The sequence below is a fragment of the Ursus americanus genome, chromosome 11 (genome assembly GCF_024610735.1).
Source record: "Ursus americanus isolate L20-20 chromosome 11, mUrsAme1.1.p, whole genome shotgun sequence".
In the NCBI taxonomy this organism is placed as follows: domain Eukaryota; kingdom Metazoa; phylum Chordata; class Mammalia; order Carnivora; family Ursidae; genus Ursus; species Ursus americanus.
The window spans coordinates 61094332-61117074 of NC_142137.1; the positions used below are offsets into that span (position 1 = coordinate 61094332).

A 22743-nucleotide genomic window follows, 5' to 3' on the forward strand; every position below is an offset into this window, starting at 1 on the left:
TTTTATTTATTTGATAGAACAAGAGAGAGGGAGAGAGAGAAAGCAAAAGTGGGGAGGGGAGAGGGAGAAGCAGGCTATCTGCTGAGCAGGGAGCCCAACACAGGGCTCGATCCCAGGACCCCAGGGTCATGACCCGAGCCGAAGGCAGACACTTAACCGACTGAGCCACCCAGGTGTCCCTATCTATTAATACTTTGATACAAGTAATACCAATTTTAAAAAACTACCCAAGATTTAAAAGAATCATGGTTGGTTGCAAAGTGTTTGAGTATCGTGTTCAAAATAAAGCAGAAAAGGCATACCTGAGTGGCTCAGTCAGTTGGGTGTCTGACTCTTGATCTCAGCTCCAGTCTTGATCTCAGGTCGTGAGTTAAGGCTCCAAGTTGGAGGGAAGAAAAGGGGAGGGAGGGAGGAAAGCAGAGTAAAGAAGTAACTTTAGGGATGAAAGCAGCATCTCGGTGGAATAATAAAGACAATGCAGTGGAACAGTTTAAATAGAATTGTAAAACAGAAGTTCATGATCAGCCTCATACTAAACGGTGACGTGCTGAAGGCGTACCTGCGTATTCAGAAACATGACAAGAATGTGGATCACTGCTGTTACTCTTCATTATTGTGGGAGTCCTAGCCAGTGCAACAAAGCAAGAACATTAACAAAATTTTTAAAAATTGAAATAGAGGAGACTAATGTTCTTTTATTTACATACAGTATGATTCTATCGCTAGAAAATTGAAGAAATTTATTTTAAATAATAAAAGTTTTGGCTGATGAGTTGGATGCAATGTAAATAAGTAAAAGCCAATAATTTCCCTTTAGGTCATCCATAAAAAATACTATAATGTGGGAAAATAACCCTTTTATAGGCATCCCCCAAATCATTAAATACTTAGAAGTAAATGTAACAAGAAGTGAACATGGAGGAAAAAAAAAATCTATCAAATTTTATTGAAAGACACAGAGCAGGACCTGAGTCATAGTGAGGCGACATGCCCCATGTTCTTGGATGGGAATAATCCATCCTGAACAATCATCATTCCTCTGTCAAACTAATATATAAAATTACTATGGTATACCATGCCCTACTAACCTGTACTATTCAACGCCGTGCTACACTCTCTGACATAGTTACCATAAAAGCTATGCAGGAAGATGAACTTCATGGTTAAATTAATAACAACATGTGTCTAAATTCTACCAAAATAAATTCATGAGGATAGACAAAAAATTTAAAAGAGTAATGAATGATGGTTGACCTACCTAACTCTCGATATCAAAACGGGCTAATGCTGTCACAATAATAGAGGTAGACAAAGAAATGATACCAAATACAGTCTCCCTAAATAGACTTACTCTATTATATGTAGAAATTACTGATTTCATAAAGATGACATTCAAATTGGTGGCTGATGGATGGATTAATGATTAAATGATGCTTGGACATTTGGCTATTAATTTTAGAACACAAACCTCAGGGGTGCCTATGTGGCTCCGTTGGTTAAGTGTCCGACTCTTGGTTTCGGCTCAGCTCTTGATGCTCAGGGTTGTGGCATCAAGCCCAGAGTCGGGCTCCCTCTCTCTCAAATAAATAAATCTTTTTAAAAACCCACCAATTTCAGAGCCCTGTATTACAATATATTCAGAATAAAAATAGATAAAAATTTTAATATGAAAATTAAAAACTTAATACTTCAAGATAGGGGCGCCTGGGTGGCTCAGTAGGTTAAGCATCTGTCTTCAGCTCAGGTCGTGATCTCAGGGTCCTGGGATTGAGCTCCACATTGGGCTCCCTGCTCAGTGGAGAGTCTGCTTCTCCTTCTCCCTCTACCTGCCATTCTCTCGCTCTCTGACAACTAAATAAATCAAATCTTAAAAAAAAAAAACAAACTTCAAGATAAAAACAAAAAAAGTTTAATATTATTGGTGTAACATCAAGGTTATTAAGAATAGATTTATATGAAACATGAAAAGATGTTCATGATATATACAGTAAAAGAAACGAAGTTACATAACTATTTTATATCTCATTTTTAAAAATTTTGCAATGAGTATCTGTACTGTATATGCAATGAAAAGATATAGAAAATCTATAGCAAGTGCGCCTGGCTGATTCAGTCAGTGGAGTGTGTGACTCTTGATCTTGGGGTCATGAGTTTGAGCCCCATGTCGGGGGCGTCTTTTTAAAAAGATGTAGGGACGCCTGGGTGGCTCAGTTGGTTAAGCATCTGCCTTCAGCTTGGGTCATGATTCCAGGGTCCTGGGATCCAACCCCAAGGTGGGCTCCCTGCTCTTCAGGGATTCTGCTTCTCCCTCTCCTGCCTCTCCCCCCTGCTCGTGCGCTCTCTCTCTCTCTCTCTCAAAAATAAATGAGTGAAATCTTTAAAATAAATAAATAAAGGTATAGATGATCGCTTTTATTTCTCTGTAGGAAATGGGGTCATGGTGATTTTTACTTTATACTTTGTTTTTCTGGTATTCTTGAAACTTTTATAATTAGGGTGTGTTAGTTACATAATTTTTAAAACAGGAAAAGTTGGCTTGAAAAATCCAAAGTAATTTGACATCCAGAGTTCGGGAGAAAGGCGTTCTCACAGAACAAGCCAATGATTGTAGATGGGACTATGTTGGTAGATTCTGGAGATGGTGTACCTGGAGTAGAAGACGTGTGGGGCGATGAGTCTCATCGTCAAATGAGGTCATTTTGGAGGGGAATAAATGCTAATCTGAAATGCTGTGCTTGCGATTAATACTGGAGATAAATTGACAATTTTTAAACAATCTTTCCACTAAGAAGCTTGAGAAGATGGCTTTTGAGACAAGCCATGAAGAATGGTTAAGATGCAAACCAATAAAGCAGGACAGAGAGGGCAGAAGGTGATGTGTTCACGGAATCACCAGTAGTTCAGGAGCCCAGAGATACCGCAGAGAAGACAGATTGGACGTAGATTTTCAGCATCCTTACAAGTCATGGAGAAGCGTTAGTACAGTTTCTAATCTATGAGGGTTTCCAGAATGATATTGTAGAGTTACTGTTGCCAGTATTCCCCATGAAGATGGTATTTCTTTCCACCCCTGCCTCCCTCATGTAAGTCATTCCACCTTCCTGAAGTGGAATAGTGAGGGGGGGAAGGGCAGGAGTCCTATCCGAGGGCGCTCCCTCCCTAAGAAAGGACTGTCAGCAGGTAAAAATGTGGGTGTTGGAAGACCCACAAGACTATCTGTGCATTCCCACAACACAAGGTCTCAGAAATACAACGTCGAGTGGAAAAGCAGGGTGTGGGATTGTAAGTACAGTCTAACACGTTCTTAAGACACAAAAATAGCACTATATGTGTTTATGCCTTTGTGTGTATGTACAAGTAGGAATGCACGACCTGGGTAAGCACCAGGTTGGTAAGAGTTTCCCACTCGGGGTGGGGGGGGAGCTCAACTGGGGACCCAGGCACAGGGGACCTCAGCTCTCTCTATGCTGTTTACCTTCTTTGTAAAAGGAAAATAGGCAATTGTGGCAAAATGTTAATGTTTGTTAGTTATGCATTGAGGGGGAAGGGCGGGGAAGAAATGTGAGTCTGTAATTTAGGACAGAGGCTGAGACCAGAGCCTCCGATTGTCAGTCCTCATTAGAATGTGGTCAAGTATTTAGCTTTTTTTGAGCTAAATCTGGATGTTGATGGTCATCCAGCCTTAGCCCACCTAAGCCCACCGTTAGAGGGTCAGGGCTTTACGTTAACTTTCTAGCAGAAGCGATGCATGGATGCCGATACCTGACGTCGTCAGGCCGGGCCAGCCAGGTGGAGAAGCTCCCTCTGCACACTGAGCAGGGAGAAACCGAAGCTGCGTGCTTTGCTTTCCAGGGGCAGCAAGGGTGGCTTATTCATCCACGAAGTGCTCCTTATTCCACATTGAAATATTCAGTCCTGTTCCAATGAATAAGGTTCTTAGAAAATTTTCCATGTTTTCGGGGTGTCTGGGTGTCTCAGTCGGTTAAGCGTCTGCCTTCAGCTCAGGTCATGATCCCTGGGTTCTGGGATTGAGCGTGCGCCAGGCTCCCTGCTCAGCGAGAGTCTGCTTCTCCCTCTCCCTCTGCCCCTCCACCCTGCTCGTGCTCTCTCTCTCTCAAATGAATAAATAAAATCTTTTATTTTTAAATGTCCATATATTCAAGTGTTGAGGCACACGAACATTCTGAGTGTCAAACACCAACAATCTGAGTGCCTTCTCTTGATTTCCCCCCCTCTTGTTTAGTCCCTTTTTGTTTGTTTTATAAAATTGCATGAATGCTTTGGTTGAGTGTGGATTGTTATTACTTTTTAGGGTTAGGCAATAATTTAATGATGTAACTTCTAAAAATATTCAAAACAACTACAAAAACAGTTTTTTGCCTCCAAAAAGCATTTCTTTGTTTAGCACATAACACACACAAAGGAGGTAACATTGAGAGCAAGAACCGTACTTGAAGTCAGATGAGTAGGAAACCCTTTGGAGTTCACGCGTATATCTATCCTGTGATTCTGCATCCTGGCATACGTACTTGTTCCCGCTTTCCTGCCTTAATTCTGGACCTTGTGATCAGACCCTCTTCTAACACTTACTTTGCATTGCATAGCTTTGGGGCATTTGTGGGCACATCTCAGCCTCTGAAATTTCAGCTCTTTCATCAGCAAAACTTTAAGCAAATCTCACATCTTTTCTAAATTAGAAATGTAACCTTGACTTCAGTCCCAGAGTTACTATTGTGCACAGAAAGAAAACACTGTGTAATGTCGAAATAATGTGCAAACTGAAATGATAGAAATGAAAAATGCTTTAATGTTTCCGAATAGGCTTTGTTTTCACGAACGCATCAGTTAAGATTAGGTTCACCCACAAATAACAGCAACAGTAAAAGAAAGGGACCCAAAGCAAATACAAGTTTATTTCTCTGTCACATAAAAAAAATCCAGTCTAGGCTGGAATGGCAGCTCCTCAATCATCAGGGGCTCTATGTTGCCTAGTAGTCCAAGGTGGTTGCCCAAGCCCCAGCCATCACATCTGTATCCCAGCCAACAGGAAGATGGAAGAAAGGCACACCCCCTTTTTAGGAGCCTTCCTGGAAGTTACACCCAACACTTCTGTTAATTAATCTCCTTAGTCACACTTAAGTACAGCTAAGCCATACTTAGCTACTCGAGAAGTTAAGACATTTTCTGATTCTCCGTGGTCTCCTTCAAATAAAAAGGTGAGTTGATAACCCATTCACTGTCAGCATGACATAGTTCCAGAGGTTTTCCAAATACACAATTGAGTTAATGCCACATCACCCATGTCACCATCTCCGCTAACTTTTTGACAGTACCTGCTGGGTAGCCAGACAGAGTGGAGGAGAGCAGACTTTGGCTTCTCTACACAACCATGCTTAGGATTATCTTCTTCTTTTTTTTTTTTTTAAAGATTTTATTTATTTATTCGACAGAGATAGAGACAGCCAGCGAGAGAGGGAACACAAGCAGGGGGAGTGGGAGAGGAGGAAGCAGGCTCATAGCGGAAGAGCCTGATGTGGGGCTCGATCCCACAACGCCGGGATCACGCCCTGAGCCGAAGGCAGACGCTTAACCGCTGTGCCACCCGGGCGCCCCAGGATTATCTTCTAAGTCAACCAAACAGACTGGCTCGCTTTCATTCTTAAGTACATCACAGATCATTTTTGAGGAAGAGTTTAGACCATGGCCAAAAGTAAGCCCAGTTTTATAAATCATGACTCCTTCCATTATAATGGAATACTATATAATAAAATATTACCCGGCAGATGTTAGTATCTTGGGGAAATGCTCCATACTAGGTTCACTGAAAAGATCAGGATACAAAAGTATCTATAGAGCATGATACCCATTATGCTGGAGATAAAGGCATGTAAGTAGCGACCCCTGTCCTTGTGAGGGCCACCGCTTGCTACTCTGCAGACCCATCTCAGAAATTTACGAGCTAGGTGGGCATAATAAAGCCTTGTGTTAATGCTTACCTTTTGCCAGTATAATAATAATATTTCTATACACTTAGCATTTCCCGTATAATACAAATAACCCTATTTTAATCGGCAGCTTTACCCAAGTCAGACCCACTTTTAGATAAAAGGTCAGGGTGGGGACATACCAAAGAGAAGCAGAGGAGAAAGAGGTGGCAAATTGAGGGTTCGCTCTTTGTTTATACAAAATGAGAAGTAAGGCAAACTGTAGTTTCAGCTCCTTTGGGGCTTAGGGGTAGTGTAGAGGTCAGGAGGTGGGAACATTAGAATTATTCCTAATTATTTGTTACCTTTTCCCTAGAAAATGTTACTAGACATCTCAAGGGTATCTTTCCTCTCAACTGTAGAGTGATAGCCAGGAACATTGATGCTAGTGAAAACAGTTAAATGTGCCTGATTTGTTTTTTTTCTTCACATCAGATTTGCCAATAATGTATCACTAATATATCCATTTTTTTTAAAAAAGATTTTATTTATTTATTCGACAGAGATAGAGACAGCCAGCGAGAGAGCGAGCACAAGCAGGGGGAGTGGGAGAGGAAGAAGCAGGCTCATAGCGGAAGAGCCTGATGTGGGGCTCGATCCCATAACACCGGGATCACGCCCTGAGCCAAAGGCAGACGCCTAACTACTGTGCCACCCAGGCGCCCCAATATATCCATTTTTTAAACAGAAAAAGGCTATATTGACAATAAGCCAGAGAAAATATACGCACGCCTCCTTTTCAAGGTTATTTTCTTGACTTGGAGCTCTTTACAGATGTAAATATGAATTACTGGTCTTTTCAGTGTGTTCTCATTTCTTGTCTTAAAATCGGATCCTTTCAAGGTCCAGTTCTGTTGGACGGGCATGGGGCGGGGTGGGGCGGGGTCTTCTCTTACACTCCTGTCGGTGTCACACCTACGGAAGGAAACGTAGAAAGCAGGATCGTGCAGACCATTCCTGCCTCCACACCCAGCCATAGAGCCTCAGAATCAGTGAGAGGAACATCTGTGACCCTAAATATAAAGATAATGTGAGATAACACTGAGCTTGGGGTCATTGTTCCTTGTGAGCTCCCCTGTGCCGTTTGCACCAACACTGAGCAGAATGGAGCCAGGCCTGAATAATCATGACATTGATCTTACAGGAATCCAGTAGGACTAGATATGACTGTAAAAGCAGCAGGTCTGCCTCCTCCTTCCTTAGATAAGAAACCTGCAAAGTAGAGTCTGGGCCAGTGACCCTTGCATGTTTTGACCAAAACTCAAAGCATGAAGTACATTTTTTATCTCAAATGCGCGTGCGCACACATGTGTGCATGTACACAAAAGTTGAATCACGTCTTCTGAAACAATAGTACTTACTTTCATTATGTGTGATGTATCCTAATATTTCCTGTACTGTTTCTTTTTCTCTTTTTAATTCTCTTTTTAATTCTGGGTGCAACCCAGTACATCGATTTTTGCGACCCATTAATGGGCATCTGCCTTCAGTTTGGATAATCCCTGCTCTGCCTGCTTGTTAAATACATTATAGTATCTTCCACTTTCAAGTTTAAAATGTTTTTCTTCTCTGGCGCCTGGGTGGCTCAGTTGGTTAAGCAGCTGCCTTCGGCTCAGGTCATGATCCTGGAGTCCCAGGATCAAGTCCCACATCGGGCTCCCCATTCAGCAGGGAGTCTGCTTCTCCCTCTGACCATCCCCCCTCACGTGCTCGCTCTCTCTCTCTCTCTCATTCTCTCTCTGTCTCTCAAATAAATCTTTAACAACTAAATAAAATAAAATGTTTTCCTTCTGTCTTAGTTTCTTCTATTAGAAGTTGCTGTACTAGGAATGTTGATGTATTTCATTTGTTCTCAAGCTTAGTAATCATAGTTTCACTTGCTGGGTTTCTTCTACTTGCAGAAAAAGCTATTACAGGTTTTTTTATGTTGTTTTTTTCCTGGGAACCTTTCAGATAAAATATATTTCTCTTTTGACATCTTTACGTTTTTCCTCCTTGGGTTTGTTTTCATAAAATGCTCCATGAAAAATGTTCTATTTCATCTTTTTAATTATCGTAGGGTGACACATGTTAGGAGCAAAGACTTTCCGAATTGGCCTCTCTTTCAAGTTATTTTCCTTGTGTCCAGATCTTGGGAGCAGCAAGAAAACAGCTCTGCCCCCATGCAATCATCCAAAATTCCAGGCCTCTAGCCAGAACTCTGGGATGCCATTGTTTGCTAAAAACAGAAGGGTTAAAACCCTGGTCGTGGCAATAACATTGTCCAAATGCTCATGATTGCAACAAGAAGATGGGAACTATTTGGATAATGGATTCATGAATTTAATTCAGTTGGATTTTTATAAGGGAGGTAAAAATAACATGAGTAATTTAATTTTCATCTTTAACATTTTTTTTTCCAAAATTAAATTTCACTTTGGTCAAAATTATTTTATGAAATAGGATGATTAATGATGGTTTCAAATAATGGGAACCAATGTCTATAACTAATTAACTCCAGAGGAAGGAAATTCTGGGTCCTGACACCAAAGCGCATCTAATTGGCATTACTGGTATTTTCAAAGTTTTTTTTTATCATTACTGAAAACATATGGTTCAAGTTGATCTATGTACTTTTTATACTTTGCTTATCTTTTTCTTTCCTTTCCCCAGATACATCCTCAGTAACTTTCTCATGCATTCTATACTACTACCAAAATTCCCTCATACATATACAAGCATTGCCATCACGAAAAGGGCACGTGGAAAGGCTCAGGCTAGTATGAATATTGTTTTCTTACTGATTTCTTTACGTGGGTCTCCTAATATGTGCCCGGTCGGTTCTACATATTCTTAGGGAAATTTGACCTTAAGACATTTAATGAAACCAAAGAGGAACATAGATTAAATAGACGAATCAAAAAGAGCAGAAAGGATTTGATTTTTTGTAAAATTTCAGACTTAAGATGAGTTGGATCCTCAAAATTAATATGTTTGATGTCAAGTTTACTTTTTTTTTCAGCTACAGTAATAATGCTAAGCTTCCCTTATCATTAATGATTCATCCTGGTTGATTTAGTCTCCTTCTAGTCACTGAAAAAAAGAATTAAAATGCTCTAAGGCTGCCTCAAGCTCAAGTTCAGAATTCTTGTGCTTCTGTGACTTTGGAGCCTTCGCTGAGTTTATCTGCAGACAGCTTCAGCTGGGTAGACGTGTTCACATAGGGCAGAAAGAGTCGGTTTGAAGAGTCGAGGTTCCACTTCCTTTAGCGCTGTGCAGGAAGCCCACGGTGCTTCAGAATGAAGTCTAGTCCAGCATATTCCTTGCTTCCTCCTGTACAGAGGTTTTATTTTTATTTCTGATTTGTCTCGAGAAAACAAAGTGCTGAGAAGCTATGGTTTCATTCCTCCCTCTGTCTGGAAGAAATCCTTTCAAGGATTCAGTTAGCAGAATCGGCCCTGCGCAGACATATTTATCTCAACCCCTTTTGAGCCAAGTGGATTGCAAGGGCTCGTTCTTCCATGAGCCCTCTCACAGTCCGTAAGCTCAAGTTCATGTCCAAAAATAATGGGGAACTCAGTATGTCGTCTATTTGATACCTATGTTTTTGCATGTATCATAGAGAAAAAAATTATTGCCATTATAAATGGGCTATGAAATCTGAAAGTTTTGATCTTCTGAGGACACATGTAATCAAGGGCCCCTTAATTACCCAGCAGGTGGAAATTCTGTTAGCAAGTCTCAGGACCACATCAGGCATATCAAATATCCAGAAACTCAGGGGAAAAATGATCTTGGTGCCTCAGTTTAACTTTGTCTCAGAGCCAAGGAGGGGTTTCCCCAAGGTAAAAACAAACATGAGAATCTCAGATCTAAGTTGCCTTTTCTCCCACCGCATAACGTAGTGATAACAGGAACGTGCGAGAGAGTGGGCGTTGTTCATTTCCCCAACCAGTCTTGGGAAGGCAGATGCCTGGCTGGAGGAGGCTGGGAAGTCAAGTCTAGAGGTCTGACTCCCCCAGTGGAAGGTGACCATTGGGTTCTCGGGAGGCCAGGTGGCTGAGTGAGTGTTCTCTGCCTGTGACCCGCTGCTGCGTTGGGTGCCAAGCCCAGTGGAACTGGTCCGGGGCGCTTCGTCTCTGGGAGCTCCTTCCTTGTTCCCCCATATCCTCCTCGCTGCTGCCCAGGACTTGACCCTGTTGGCACATAGACCAAGAAGAAAGAGAGGATTGTGATTCATAATCCCTAGATTATTTGCTCCAAGAGAGAAAACAAATCTATGAATCTAGTTTAAAAGAGAAATAAAGATGTACATATATACAATGGAATATTACTCAGCCATCAGAAAGGATGATGACCCACCATTTACATCAACATGGATGGAACTGGAGGGGATTTTGCTAGTGAAATAAGTCAGGCAGAGAAAGACAATTGCCATATGGTTTCATTCATATGTGGAACATAAGGAATAGTGCGGAGGACCACAGGGGAAGGGAGGGAAAGCTTGATGGGAAGAAATCAGAGAGGGAGACAAACCATGAGAGACTCTGGACTTTGGGAACCAAACTGAGGGTTACAGAAGGGAGGGGTTTGGGGGGACGGGGTAACCAGGTGGTGGGTATTAAGGAGGGCACGTGTGGTGATGGGCACTGGGTATTATAAGCAACTAATGAATCGTTGAACACTGCATCAAAAACTAATGATGCTGGCTAATTGAACATAATAATAAATAAAATAAAAAAGAAAAAATGCATATCATAATGAAGAAGACTCCAGATGTTATCACAGCAGATCCATGTTGCAATTAGAAAACAAGTCTGAACACACCTATCAGAGTTCAGGAAAAGAATTCAGAGCTACGTTTCCTATACCAAAATATTGATGTACAAGGTGTCAGGATTTTCCATGGAAGCACAACCTACCAAGCAGTTCAGCTGGAGAAAAGCTGCATGATTAGTTGGCTCATGGCCCGGACGGCAGGGCAGGGACACTGGCATAGACTGCAGTCAGATGGTCCTAGGTTTCAACCCGAGCTCCATCCCTCATAGCAGTGTGAGCTTGGGAAGAATGGTTTAGTCGTAGCCTTACAAGCCGTCGTGGCAGGTAAAGGTCCCTCGCAGGTGCTGAAGAGTGAAACAAGACAGGTGGCGTCTAGTACATCGCCTGGCACACAGGCAGTGCTTAGTGAATGTTGGTTCTGCGCTCTCCCCGTGCCCAGTCTCTAATTAGAATAGCCTTCCCCGCCGTATATGTTTCTTCTTGGCAGGAAGACTGACCATTGCTCCCACCTTTGTTGTTCCATATTGATTTGTTTCCTCCCATCCTTCCCTTCTTTCTCGTGAGGTGAGTGCAGCATCCCTCAGTGAGGCGCTTGCTACTTTTCGTCACTGGGAACTGCCATGGTGTGGTGAACACGCAGAAACTTTACTGTCATTATCCTATTTCAGGAATTTACGGTATATAAGGGTATCGTTAGCGTAACAATTTTATATAATTTTTTATTCTGGCATCTAACGCATTTGTAACATTCTCAGGAAGAGTATCTAGAAAGCATAAGGCTCCTTTGTCATTCTTGAACCACAGCAGTGTCAACCTCTGTTATTTTGGTATAATTCTAGTTTGGGGGGTTTTCAGGGGGGGTTGGTGAGGCTACTGTGCATTGTAGGACATTTGGCAACATCTGTGGCCTCTACTTACTAGATGCCAATTACAACAACCAAAAATGACTGCAGACATTGCCAGATGTCCCGTGGGTGGTGGCGGGGACGGGGACGCAGAATCAGTCCCCATTAGAGAACCACTGATCTATCCTTAAGGTTCGTGATTCCATAGCAGTGGGTTCAGTAACTGGAGCAAAGCATGGACCATGCAGAAGCCAGTGTGCGACCCCTGAAACTAACAACGCAGTATATGTTCACTAAATTGAATTTAAATAAAAAAATTTTTGTTTAAAAAGAAGTAAATGTGAAACAGACTTAATTCAAATTTACTAGGTACTGGTAAATAAATAAAAATTGTAGAATACCAGAGGGAATTTAAGCAAGGAAAAGTAAAATGGGGGAAAAGTCAGAAAGATGTTCCTCTGTAATGAGGTGATTCAGATTTCTGATGTTCGTCATGTTAAAAACGTACCGTTTCCTCCGTAAATGAGGACAGGAGTACATACATGACTGCTGGAGAGCCTGGCAATGTAACAGAGGTTCGGTAATTGTTAGATGAGAAAAAATGGAGGTTTTTCCTTAATGCTGAGATGCATGTGTTTAATTAAAAGTACTTTTAAATAGAATGCCAAGTGGCAGAAAACATATAGTGCAGAGGAGAGCTGTGAGCCGAGCATCCAGGGGACCCGGGACACCATCTCGGGAAGGCAACTGGCCAGGAGCCTAGGATCCCCGAGGAAGTTAGTTCCCTCAGAGCTCTAAAACTTTTGGTGAACCGTAATTTTTAGGTCCCCCCCCCCCCCATGAGATGGTGATGTAAATGCCTTTTTTTTTTTCTTGGTAAGTTAGCTGATTGGTGCTTGCTTATCTGCATCCTCATCGTGATGAGAATCTTCAGTGCATTGTGCACTGCAGATTGGACCCATGCTGGGATAATTTGACATAGAAAAATCATCTCTCTGCCTCATCGAAGGATTTCACAGACACGATATGTACCCGCCAGTCGTGTTTTATTGTCGTTTCTGTTCAGTTTGTCCAGTGTCACTCAGGGCGCCCTCACCAAGCAGCACAGAAAGCAGGTGCCTGGTTGTGCAGTATTGGTTTTGACTCTCCACCTGAACCCTGAGCTCTGTTTCCTGCAAAAGTGCTCACGGTTTTTGTCCAAACAGCTAGTCCCTTCCCAACGCAGACCCCCTGACACTTCCTTTCTGAACAGATGATGGGTTATAAAGTTTGAATCAAGCCTTGCTACCAAATCACGACCTAGCAGCCTCTGTGCTTATTCAGAAGACTATCGGTCAGTTTCCTGTTTTCCGTCGGGTTGTAGGGTGAATAGCTGTGACCTCCACCCCCCCAAAAAGGTTTCCAAGACAAATAATTGTTGTGGCACGCGCGAATGTTTTCTTGTGAGCCTTTTTAAATGTGCAGCTTTCACAAGGCTCCATGACGTGCTTTTCAAGAATGCAAAGTCATAGTAAGTCTCCTTGCTTCATGACTCAAGAGCAGGTGTCTATTAAAATCAACATCAAGTAATCCTTTAGCACGTACATCTTTTAAAATTTATCAATAGCAGCAAAGAGGGTAACTGACTAAATTGCTTATTGCAGGTCACAAGGAGCACTTAACTTACAGGTTGCTCTGTTGCCAATTCCCAGGAAGTTTCTGGGAGCTAGAAGCTGGCAGTGAGAGTGGCTTGTCCCCTGCTCACGTCAAGACCCACTGCCGCGCAAGACACAGATACACGGCACTGCGCGCTGGCCGTTTCCAGGCCACTCCGTGCGGGTGTCACCTTGTGCACTGGCGCTTACTGGGGTGGTTAGCGACTGTGTGCCAGCACACCGTTTCCACACTCGGTTTTCCTTAGCAGCCCGATACTCGAAAACAAATAACATAGGAGTGATTCCATGCCATGTTTCAGAACAGCCTACAAAGTGTGAGAATCTGGCACTTTCTTCTGTTTTCTGCACATTATTTGCCTCCATATTTCCTTTGCATGTGGAAGCCACAGCCCCTGGACCTTTATTACTGTATCCTGTTTCCTTCCCCAGCTGCAGTTCTCTTTCTTGCTACTTTTTTCCTTTTTTTTCAATTTGTCTCTTAAAATATGAAATTAAGCTTAGCTGGCCCATGGAGACATTTGCAATGGTCATACCTTTATCAGATATGACATTTATACCTTTTATTAAACCTGTTTTGCTACTGTTAGGGGAAAAAGAAGCATGATAGAGAGATACAAGAACATTCTTAATTGTTTAATTTTATTTTTTGTGTCTTCCTGTCTCCACTGAACGATGGCTTGACTCGATCACCACTGGCTCTGAATCCCACTCCACTCATTTCTTCACATCTCTGATAATGATTTCACGTGCACCAGGTACCGTGACAGGTACTGGACATACAAAGATGTGTAGGACGTGGTTCCTGTCCCTTATGTGAGAGGTGCCACGTAAGTCTAGTCGGGATGCCGCATGCAGAGATAGGTGTGGGCCCGGTGAAGGAGCAAACCAGAGGGCCGGGAGGGGCAGAAGGGCCAGCCAGCTCTCCCGAGAGGATCGGGACAAGCTTCTGGAGCATCCGAGCCAAGGCTTGGACTATGAGTTAAAGAAGAGTGGTGGGAGAGAGGAACGTTCCAGTTGTTCCCATCTGGAGGAGGGTCAGAGATGACCACCATAGTGTGTGCAGGCTCTACAGGAAGCTTGATATTAGTAGAGCACAAAATTTCAGGCAGAGTGAACATAGACAGACGTGTGCTTGAGGCTCCATCGGGGTGGCCTTAGTTTTTATGGTAAGGAACTTGGATGTTTTCCTTGAAGCAATAATGAGCTGTTGAAGGTCGGAGAGCATGGCGACCACACGGTGAAGTTTAAGGAGAAGTTTAAGAGAAGAGATGGTTTTTGAGGTGAGCTTGAGCTTGCAGCTTTTCCGGGGAATGGAAGGATTATAAATGAACTGTGCTATTAATATAGTTGTGACCAAGTGTTAGAAAACGTTGCTATCCTCCTGCTCCCTTTTTGTTTGTTTGAGAGATGTACACATTCATCCAGTGCCTACTGTATGCCTTGCAGTGTCAGTCTCTCAAACAGACATGACCTCTTTCCTCGTGGAGCTTAGTCTGATACGGGAGCTTCAAGTGGAAACGCGTCCAACTGGAAAGACCTGATCAAACGCTACCTGCAGTCATCTACTTCCAACTGTAGAGCAACACTGAGCAGTTTTTCCAATATAACGGCCTTGAAAACACACACACACACACACACACACACACACCCCTTTCTTACTTGAATCCCTGCTCCTCAGAGCTGATCAGACCAGAGAACAGGTCGTGTTGGTTCAGGTCATTATGGATCATTTCTCCTGTCATCATGGATCATTTCTCGTCATCTTCCCAAGCTGATTTCTGCTCTTGCTCCCTCCTTTACCTACGAATCCTTTCACTCCTCCCTAACCTCCCTCCCTCCACCCCCAACTCCCTACTTCTCTGCCTGGAGAAATCCTATTGTCCCTCAGAGCCTGACTCCATGGTCCCCATTCTCCCACCCTACGCTGCAACATCCCTCCCTGTGCACTGCGCCCGCCTTCTCTCCAGTCCAGTAGCAGGCAGTCTCTCCCCCCGGCTCCCCGGAGTGCTTGACATTAGGGACCCTAATCCTGAGCCACTACCCTGAGCAGAATGCCTGGATGTAGCAGGAATTCAGCAAATGCTTAAGAATTGAGTATGATTTCTAGCAAGTGGGAAAATTGTTCTCTTGGTGATAATGATACGGACCATTTTTGTGAGCTCCCACTATGCACCAGAAAGCAGTAACGGAGTACTTGACATGCGCTATCTCGCTTCATTCCTCCAACAAGTCAAATGAGGACATTGAGATTCAAATAGGTTAAGTAACTCACCAGCATTCACTTGTTGGTTGTCACTGTTCGGTTGACAGCTCATATGCACAGCTGTCCGGTCTAGATCTGTTCTAATACTAACCAGAAGGATGGTCACCTTTCCCCTACTGGGAGCCCACTCTGTAATAACCTTTGACAGAATCAACTCAACATTCCTCTTCTGGGGGCCGTTATAGCACTACCATGCTGAAGTCATCACTACTTTTACCAGGGGTTACCACTGAGATAGGGATTGTTACTGTCCATGATCTCTGGTTTTGACCACCACTAATCAAATCACTAGGATTGTCCCAAATAGTGTGTAAAAAGGAATGTCTTTCACTTCTTTAACTCGTTCTGCTCTATCACTTATTCAAAGAAGATAAAATAAAGGACAAAGTGACTTTATAGCTAAATTCATTCCAAATTGAATATTTTTAAGGAAACATTTTTTTACATCCTCTGGCACCATGCTCTCACCCTTGGGAATTTATTCCAAGAATATAATTTGAAAGAGGTTAAATCTCATATGCACAGATATTTTGCAGCATTATTTATATTGGAAACAACCCAAATGTCTAATAACAGGGGGAACGGTTTTGTAAATCTTGATACATCAACTTAACAAAATTATAAGCTGCCACTTAAGATCATAAATTTTGAAAGTTTGTAGTACAGGGAGAAAACTCTGAAAAGTTTGACGTAAAGGAGCAAACTACAAAATTCTACCTGTTCTGTAAAAATTATACGAGCATATGAAGTATTTAAGGGAAACCATAAAGAATTAGAATGACGGGTTGTTGTATTTAGAATTTGAAATTATATGTGACACTTCATGATTTTAATTTTCTTTTTCTTTTTCTTTTTTTTTTTTTAATGCAGGTTCTGATTCACCAGGTCTAGAACGCTGGGGTGGGTCTAGGATTCTGCATTTCTTTTTTTTTTTTTTTTTTTAAAGATTTTGTTTATTTATTTGACAGAGATAGAGACAGCCAGCGAGAGAGGGAACACAAGCAGGGGAAGTGGGAGAGGAAGAAGCAGGCTCATAGCGGAAGAGCCTGATGTGGGGCTCGATCCCATAATGCCAGGATCACGCCCTGAGCCGAAGGCAGACGCTTAACCGCTGTGCCACCCGGGCGCCCCCGTGATTTTATTTTTCTGAATTCTTGTTAAAATGTGTACATTCAGTGACTGGTCAAAACAAATCCTTCATTCATTCACATTTTAAATGTTTTGATTTTATCTTAGTAATTTTTTTTACTGCCAATTCCTGTCTCTGCCATCAGTTATGGCCTTGGTTGAACAGTCAGTATATAGTGCATATTTTATAAATGTTTACTTCCTATTACATTTATATTATTCTTTTCCTAGAGAGTGCTTCTCAAATTTTAATGGGCATTCATCTCACCTGGGATCTTGTTAAAATGCTTATTCGCTGGGTCTGGGGTACCTAAATTCTGTGTTTCTCATAAGCCCCCTGCTGGTGCTGGTGCTGGTGGAAATGCTGCCGGTGACCCCATGCCAGTCAATGGTCGTATCTGGGAAGGCAATGTTAGGTATTCTCTCAGCTACCTCCACAGTAGCATTTCTAGCAATCTGGGGGCAGAGGAGGAATTGGCTGAAGATGAATGTCGTCTGTGCTTATCTGTGCTTATGGAAGAAAGGTGCTATCTTATCAAACCTGGTGATTAATCTTCTTAAGCCACTCAGCAAACTTGAATTTTGTCAATTGACAGAAATGACATTCTGGCATTAAATAAACGGTTCTATGCATGTTATAGAGAGTAAGAGGGATCTTCTATGGTAATCATGCTAGCAATGTCCTTGGATACAATCTGGAACCTGTCTGTGATAAGAAATGCTTTGCTTTGGGTGTCCGAACTGGAAGAAATATCTTGGCCTTGGCAATGAATCCTTAAGGCAGGGTGGTCTAAAGCAGGGTGGAGAGCCACCTTTTTAGAGAACGTAGGGAATGAAACATTTTCTATGACTATGCGGAAATCAGTTTACCAACGCACAGGAACAAGGTGCAATACTGGGCAGTAACCTGGATGTGGTGGGGAATTTCAACTGTCCTTTGACCCTGAGTCATACCGACGATGGCCAAAACTTGCTCTTGTTTTACAAAGATGATAGCAAGTTTCCACCTTGATTCTCCACAGTCACTGAAGCGGGCTTTGGCGCTGATATCGGAATGGAGAAATTTTTCAACATCAAATGCCGAGCATCTGGCTTGGTGCCCAATGCGGTCGTGCTGGTGGCCACGGTGCGAGCTCTGAAGATGCACGGAGGCGGGCCAAGCGTAAGTCTCCTGCTACCTTCCTCATAACACACATTTTTAAAAATGAGGTAAAGCAGAATTTCACATTTGAAATCTTCAGACCTGCTCCATAGCTGCGGTGTTTTTATACGTCTCCTTTTTTACAAATCACCATTATAAGGCACTTACCATTTGGTAAATTCAAGTAAATGGTGACACGAAGTCGTTTCTAAGCAGTATTTTGGAAAGAAGCATAATGGGACCACTTTTTAGTCCTAAGATTTATATCCAACACTCAGGTCAACATTTTATAACCCCATGGTGATGGGAGGACAGAAGGATTAGAGTGATTGCTTTCGTGGGTGAGGTTTTTCCGTGTTCGTACAGATAGTTTTTTGGTTCACTGATGCTATGTCTCATCAGATTTCATCTAGAACTATTTTCCTTCTCTTTCTGCTTATTGTGATTTCACTTTCTAGCTCTGTTATAGCACTGGATTATTTCCTTTTTTTTTTTTTTTAAGATTTTATTTACTTATTTGACAGAGAGAGACATAGTCAGCTAGAGAAGAAACACAAGCAGGGGGAGTGAGAGAGGAAGAAGCAGGCTCCCAGCAGAGCAGGGAGCCCGATGCGGGGCTCGATCCCAGGACCCTGGGATCACGTCCTGAGCCGAAGGCAGACGCTTAACGACTGAGCCACCCAGGCGCCCCAGCAATGGATTATTTCAGAAAGAGCTTTGCTTGTAAAAGATGCCCTATTTTAACTTTTTTTTTTTTTACAGAGTTTTGATATTAACCTGTCTTACATACATAATTCACACACATCTGAAAGAAATTTTTTTCCTTTCCACAGAAAAGATGTCATGTTTATCTTTTCTCATTTTTAGGTTTTTTCCAAAGGGAGAATAAGAAGTGTTATACTGAGTAACATACTTCATCTTTGAAATAAATTAAGTTGGGGTGTTGTTATCATTTAGACTATTGTTATTTTAGACAAACTGCCAAATCTGATCGCTTAATTGGCAGTACTATGTAGAAGGAGTCCCATAATCAATGATTTTTACATAGCAGGAACAAACAACATTTTTGCCATCAAGAAATACATCTCTGGTGGGCACTGTATAATCATTTTAGCAATTCTTTGTCCTAGGAGAGACTGACATTTGTTTTATCCCATATTACAGAGAAGGGATTTGAAGTTGAACCAGTTGAGGGAATGTGAGCAGTGTGACCAGGCCTGCCGAGAGCCAGATCTGAAGTCTAAGGTTTAGACCCAAATTCTCTTCTCTGTCCACCAGGCAGAGCTGAGCATTAATGAAGGGTAAACATTTTCTGAATCCCAAATCCACTAGTAGTACCAAACACTTTGGGAGTTCACTGTAGCCTAAAACTTCATCATTAATTCAAATGCAAGATTGACCCACGTGTATTATTAAGCAATAGATCCTAAAGAATTCTGATTTTGTTCAAAACACCATTTGTGGCTACAACGTCTTCTTAACTCTAGATTTTGAATCTGTATACCAGTTTCCGTTTTCAAAAAACTATTTCTGCTTCCATAAGATGCATTTGAATTTCTCCCTCACTGTTTTACATCCTGAACATTATAAAATCCAAGGGCTCTGATACTGGAAAGGGCTTAGAGATTGTCTGAGTCTGGCTCAGTCCTTCTAAAGATGAAATGACTAAGCTAACAGAAGGATTCGATGATTTGCCTGGTATCTTCCATCTTTTTAGGGGACTAACCAGACTTGCGGTCTCTTGAGTGCCAGTCGAGTGTTTTTCCATACCCTCCTATCTGTCCCAGAAAAATTCTCTACGTGATTTATAATCCAATTTTAGTTCATCTTAATGGATGCACTTGTTTTTCAGTGGTTGCATTTCCCTCCGACCTTACTCTTTCGTACGTCTTCACGTCATGGTTCCAGCCCAGTGATTCTAACAGGGCTCATGCTTGGTAGGCTCAGATCTGGATGGAGGATGATAGAAGGCAAGAATCAGGAAGTCTGGCAAAGCTTAGCATCCCTCTCCTGAGCTCCAGAAGAGCCTTCCGCGTCACATTGGTTTATGGCTGTCTCTATGTGTGTCTCCCTTCTCTACTCTGAGTTCCTTGAGATCAGGGACTATGTCTTATTACTGTGTGTATCCCTAATGCCTGGCAGAGTCTGTATCCAGGAAATGTTTTCAACAAGTAAATAATAAATGAACATTCATCTGCTTAATCCTATGCTCTGTATTATCCATCTCAGTGTCTTTCCTACTTACTCGAAACAACTCTGTGGTAATGTTTTTGATCCATTATAATTTCTGCTTCCTTAGGATATCATTACACAAATAACTATGGCGGCCTCTCTATGTTTATTCAGCTTGGGGTTTTTTTCACATAATTTGTGCAGTGGAAAATCCTGTCACTCTTGAACTTGCCCATTTTAGCCCCAATAATTTTATATTCGTATCCTGTCTTCCAAAGTGCTGACCATTTGTGCTGCAATGCAAGAACTAATATTGTTATACTTATGGATTGTGATATCCCTTTATAATTAATTCTTTAAATATCTTGTATTAAGAGCCAATACAATATGTATTTATGCAAAAAGAGATTTATTATAAGGAATTAGCTCACACACCTATGGAGGCTGACAAGTCCAGAATCTACAGAGTAGGTCAGTGGGCTGGAGATTTAGGAGGGCTTATATTCCAGTTCCCGTCCCACTCTGAAGCCAGTCTGCTGGAGAATTTTTCTTGCACAGAATCTTTTTGTTCTATTAGGGCCTTCAACTGATTGGATACAGACCACCCACATGGTGTGGGTGGGGCAGAAGGGCAGGACACGGATCAGAGTCCACCAATTTAAATGTTATTCTCACCCAAAAACACCCCACAGAAACACTCAGAATAATGCGTGACCAACTGTCTGCTACCCCGTGGCACACGCTGACACCTAAAATTAACCATCACACCATTGCTACTGATTTTCATGTATGGTACAATCACCAGATCTTTTCTTTCTTTTTTTTTTTAATATTAATAACCAATTGGCCTAGTACTGTTTATTTAAATAGTCCCTCCTGTCTGATCTTTAGGCCTACTTTATGATAAATTGGTTCTCCATACATATGTAGGTCTTTTTCTGGGAACTCTCTTCAGTTCTGCTGATCTACTTATGTATAATTGTGTCTGTGCTAGACTGATGGCCTTTTTGGCAAACCCCACCAGGGAGTTCTGTTTCTTCATGCATGTGTGGCCTGGTATTGGTCATTTTGACTGCCATATGTATTTTAGAATTCGCTCATAAAGTTCCATCAACAATCTTTTCAGGATTTTTACTGGAAGGGCATTATATCAATAGATCAACTTAGGGTTATTTGACAGGTTGCCATCTAAGATGATGGGATGCCTCTTCACTGATGGAGCTTTTTAAGTATATTTTAATAACGATTTATGGTTCATTCCACAAAGGGTTTCTCCATCTTTTATGGATTTGTTACTATGTACTTTGCATTTTTGTATAGTTTAACAGGTTACTTCTGGGTTCTTATATATTGCCTTTATATCCACTGACTTTCTTAAGTTAAGGTGTAATTGACACAAAACCTTATATTGGTTTTAGGTGTAAAACAGAACGATTGGATATTTGTATACATTACAAAAGGATCACAAATCTAGTTAACATCTGTCACTATACATAGTTACAAAAATTTTCATGCAGTGAGGGCTTTTAAGGTCTACTCTTGGGGCGCCTGGGTGGTTGGTGGTTCGTCTGCTTTCGGCTCAGGTCATGATCTCAGGGTCCTGGGATTGAGCCCCGTATCAGGCTCCCTGCTTAGTAGGGAGTCTGCTTCTCCCTCTCCCTCTGCCCCTCCCCCTGCTCGTGCGCTCCCTCTCTCTCTATCTCAAATAAATAAATAAAATCTTTAAAAAATAATGTATCTACTCTCAGCGACTTTCAAGAATATGATACAGTATTATTAACTATGGTCACCAGTTACATCCCTGTGACTTTAAAATTATCTTAGTAATTGTACTGATTTACCTGTAGACACTTGAGAGTTCCACGTGGGTGAGCATGTCTGAAAATAATGACAGTTCTGTTTCTTCTTTTCTAATCTTTCTACTTTTTTCTTGTCACTAACCAGGTCTTTCTAGCTGGCAGTGCGGGATTAGGGGTGGTAACAGTGGGCCTCCTTTTCTTATCCTGATCTGAAAGAGAATGTGTGTAATACTTCTTCACTACATACAATTTTTCTGTAGGTTTGTAGTATATGGTTTTTATCAAATTAAGGAAATCTATTCTTATTTTGCCAAGGTTTTGTTCTAAGTAAATGTTGAATAACTTTCTTCGTCTATTGAGATGATATGATTTTTTTCTTTAATCTATTAATATTACAAATTATATTACTTACTCAGTTTTAGCACTTCATCTTTAAACTGCCCTGGCTACCCCCTAAGTTGTTGTGAGAAATAAGCCCCCCGAAAGGGGGAAGTAATAGCAATTACTTTCACGTTTAGAATTTTGAGAATGATGGTATACCTTGTGTAAGTCACGTTTTACTTGAATTATAAGTTCCATTTTATGCTAGGGTAATGGGCACCAGTACAAAAGTTCTCAATATTGGCTCAGATTAGAATCACCTGAGGAGTTTCTCAGTGTTACTGATCCTGGGTCTCACTCCCAGAAATCCTGGTTAAATTGGTCTGGGTGAAGCCCAGACATCAGTGTTTTTTAAAAGCTTCCAGCAAGACTGTTATGTTCAGCTAGGGCTGCCAGTTGTTGGTTTAAAAGCACATTTTGTGCTTTTACATGCACCTTTCCAAAAAGTGACCATGATTTGTTTTTCCTTCAGATCTTAATCAGGGTAAGATTTTTTTTTTTTCAACAAAAAAAGGGACAGGATAAAGTGGTCAAGATTCCCAGTAGCAATAAATAAATCTTCTTTGCTTCAGTGTCTAGTATGATGCCAATTACCCGTCCTTTATTTTTTACAAGAT

The 22743-nt window shown here is 41.7% G+C and overlaps 1 protein-coding gene across 1 annotated transcript in view; it reads left to right on the forward strand.

Annotated features, from left to right (window-relative positions):
• Nucleotides 1–22743, forward strand: part of MTHFD1L (methylenetetrahydrofolate dehydrogenase (NADP+ dependent) 1 like) — a 184770-nt gene that overhangs the window by 93507 nt on the left and 68520 nt on the right. The window contains exon 21 of the mRNA XM_045805348.2: nucleotides 17656–17795. Coding sequence (XP_045661304.2) covers nucleotides 17656–17795 — 140 coding nt within the window. The remainder of the gene's footprint in view (nucleotides 1–17655; nucleotides 17796–22743) is intronic.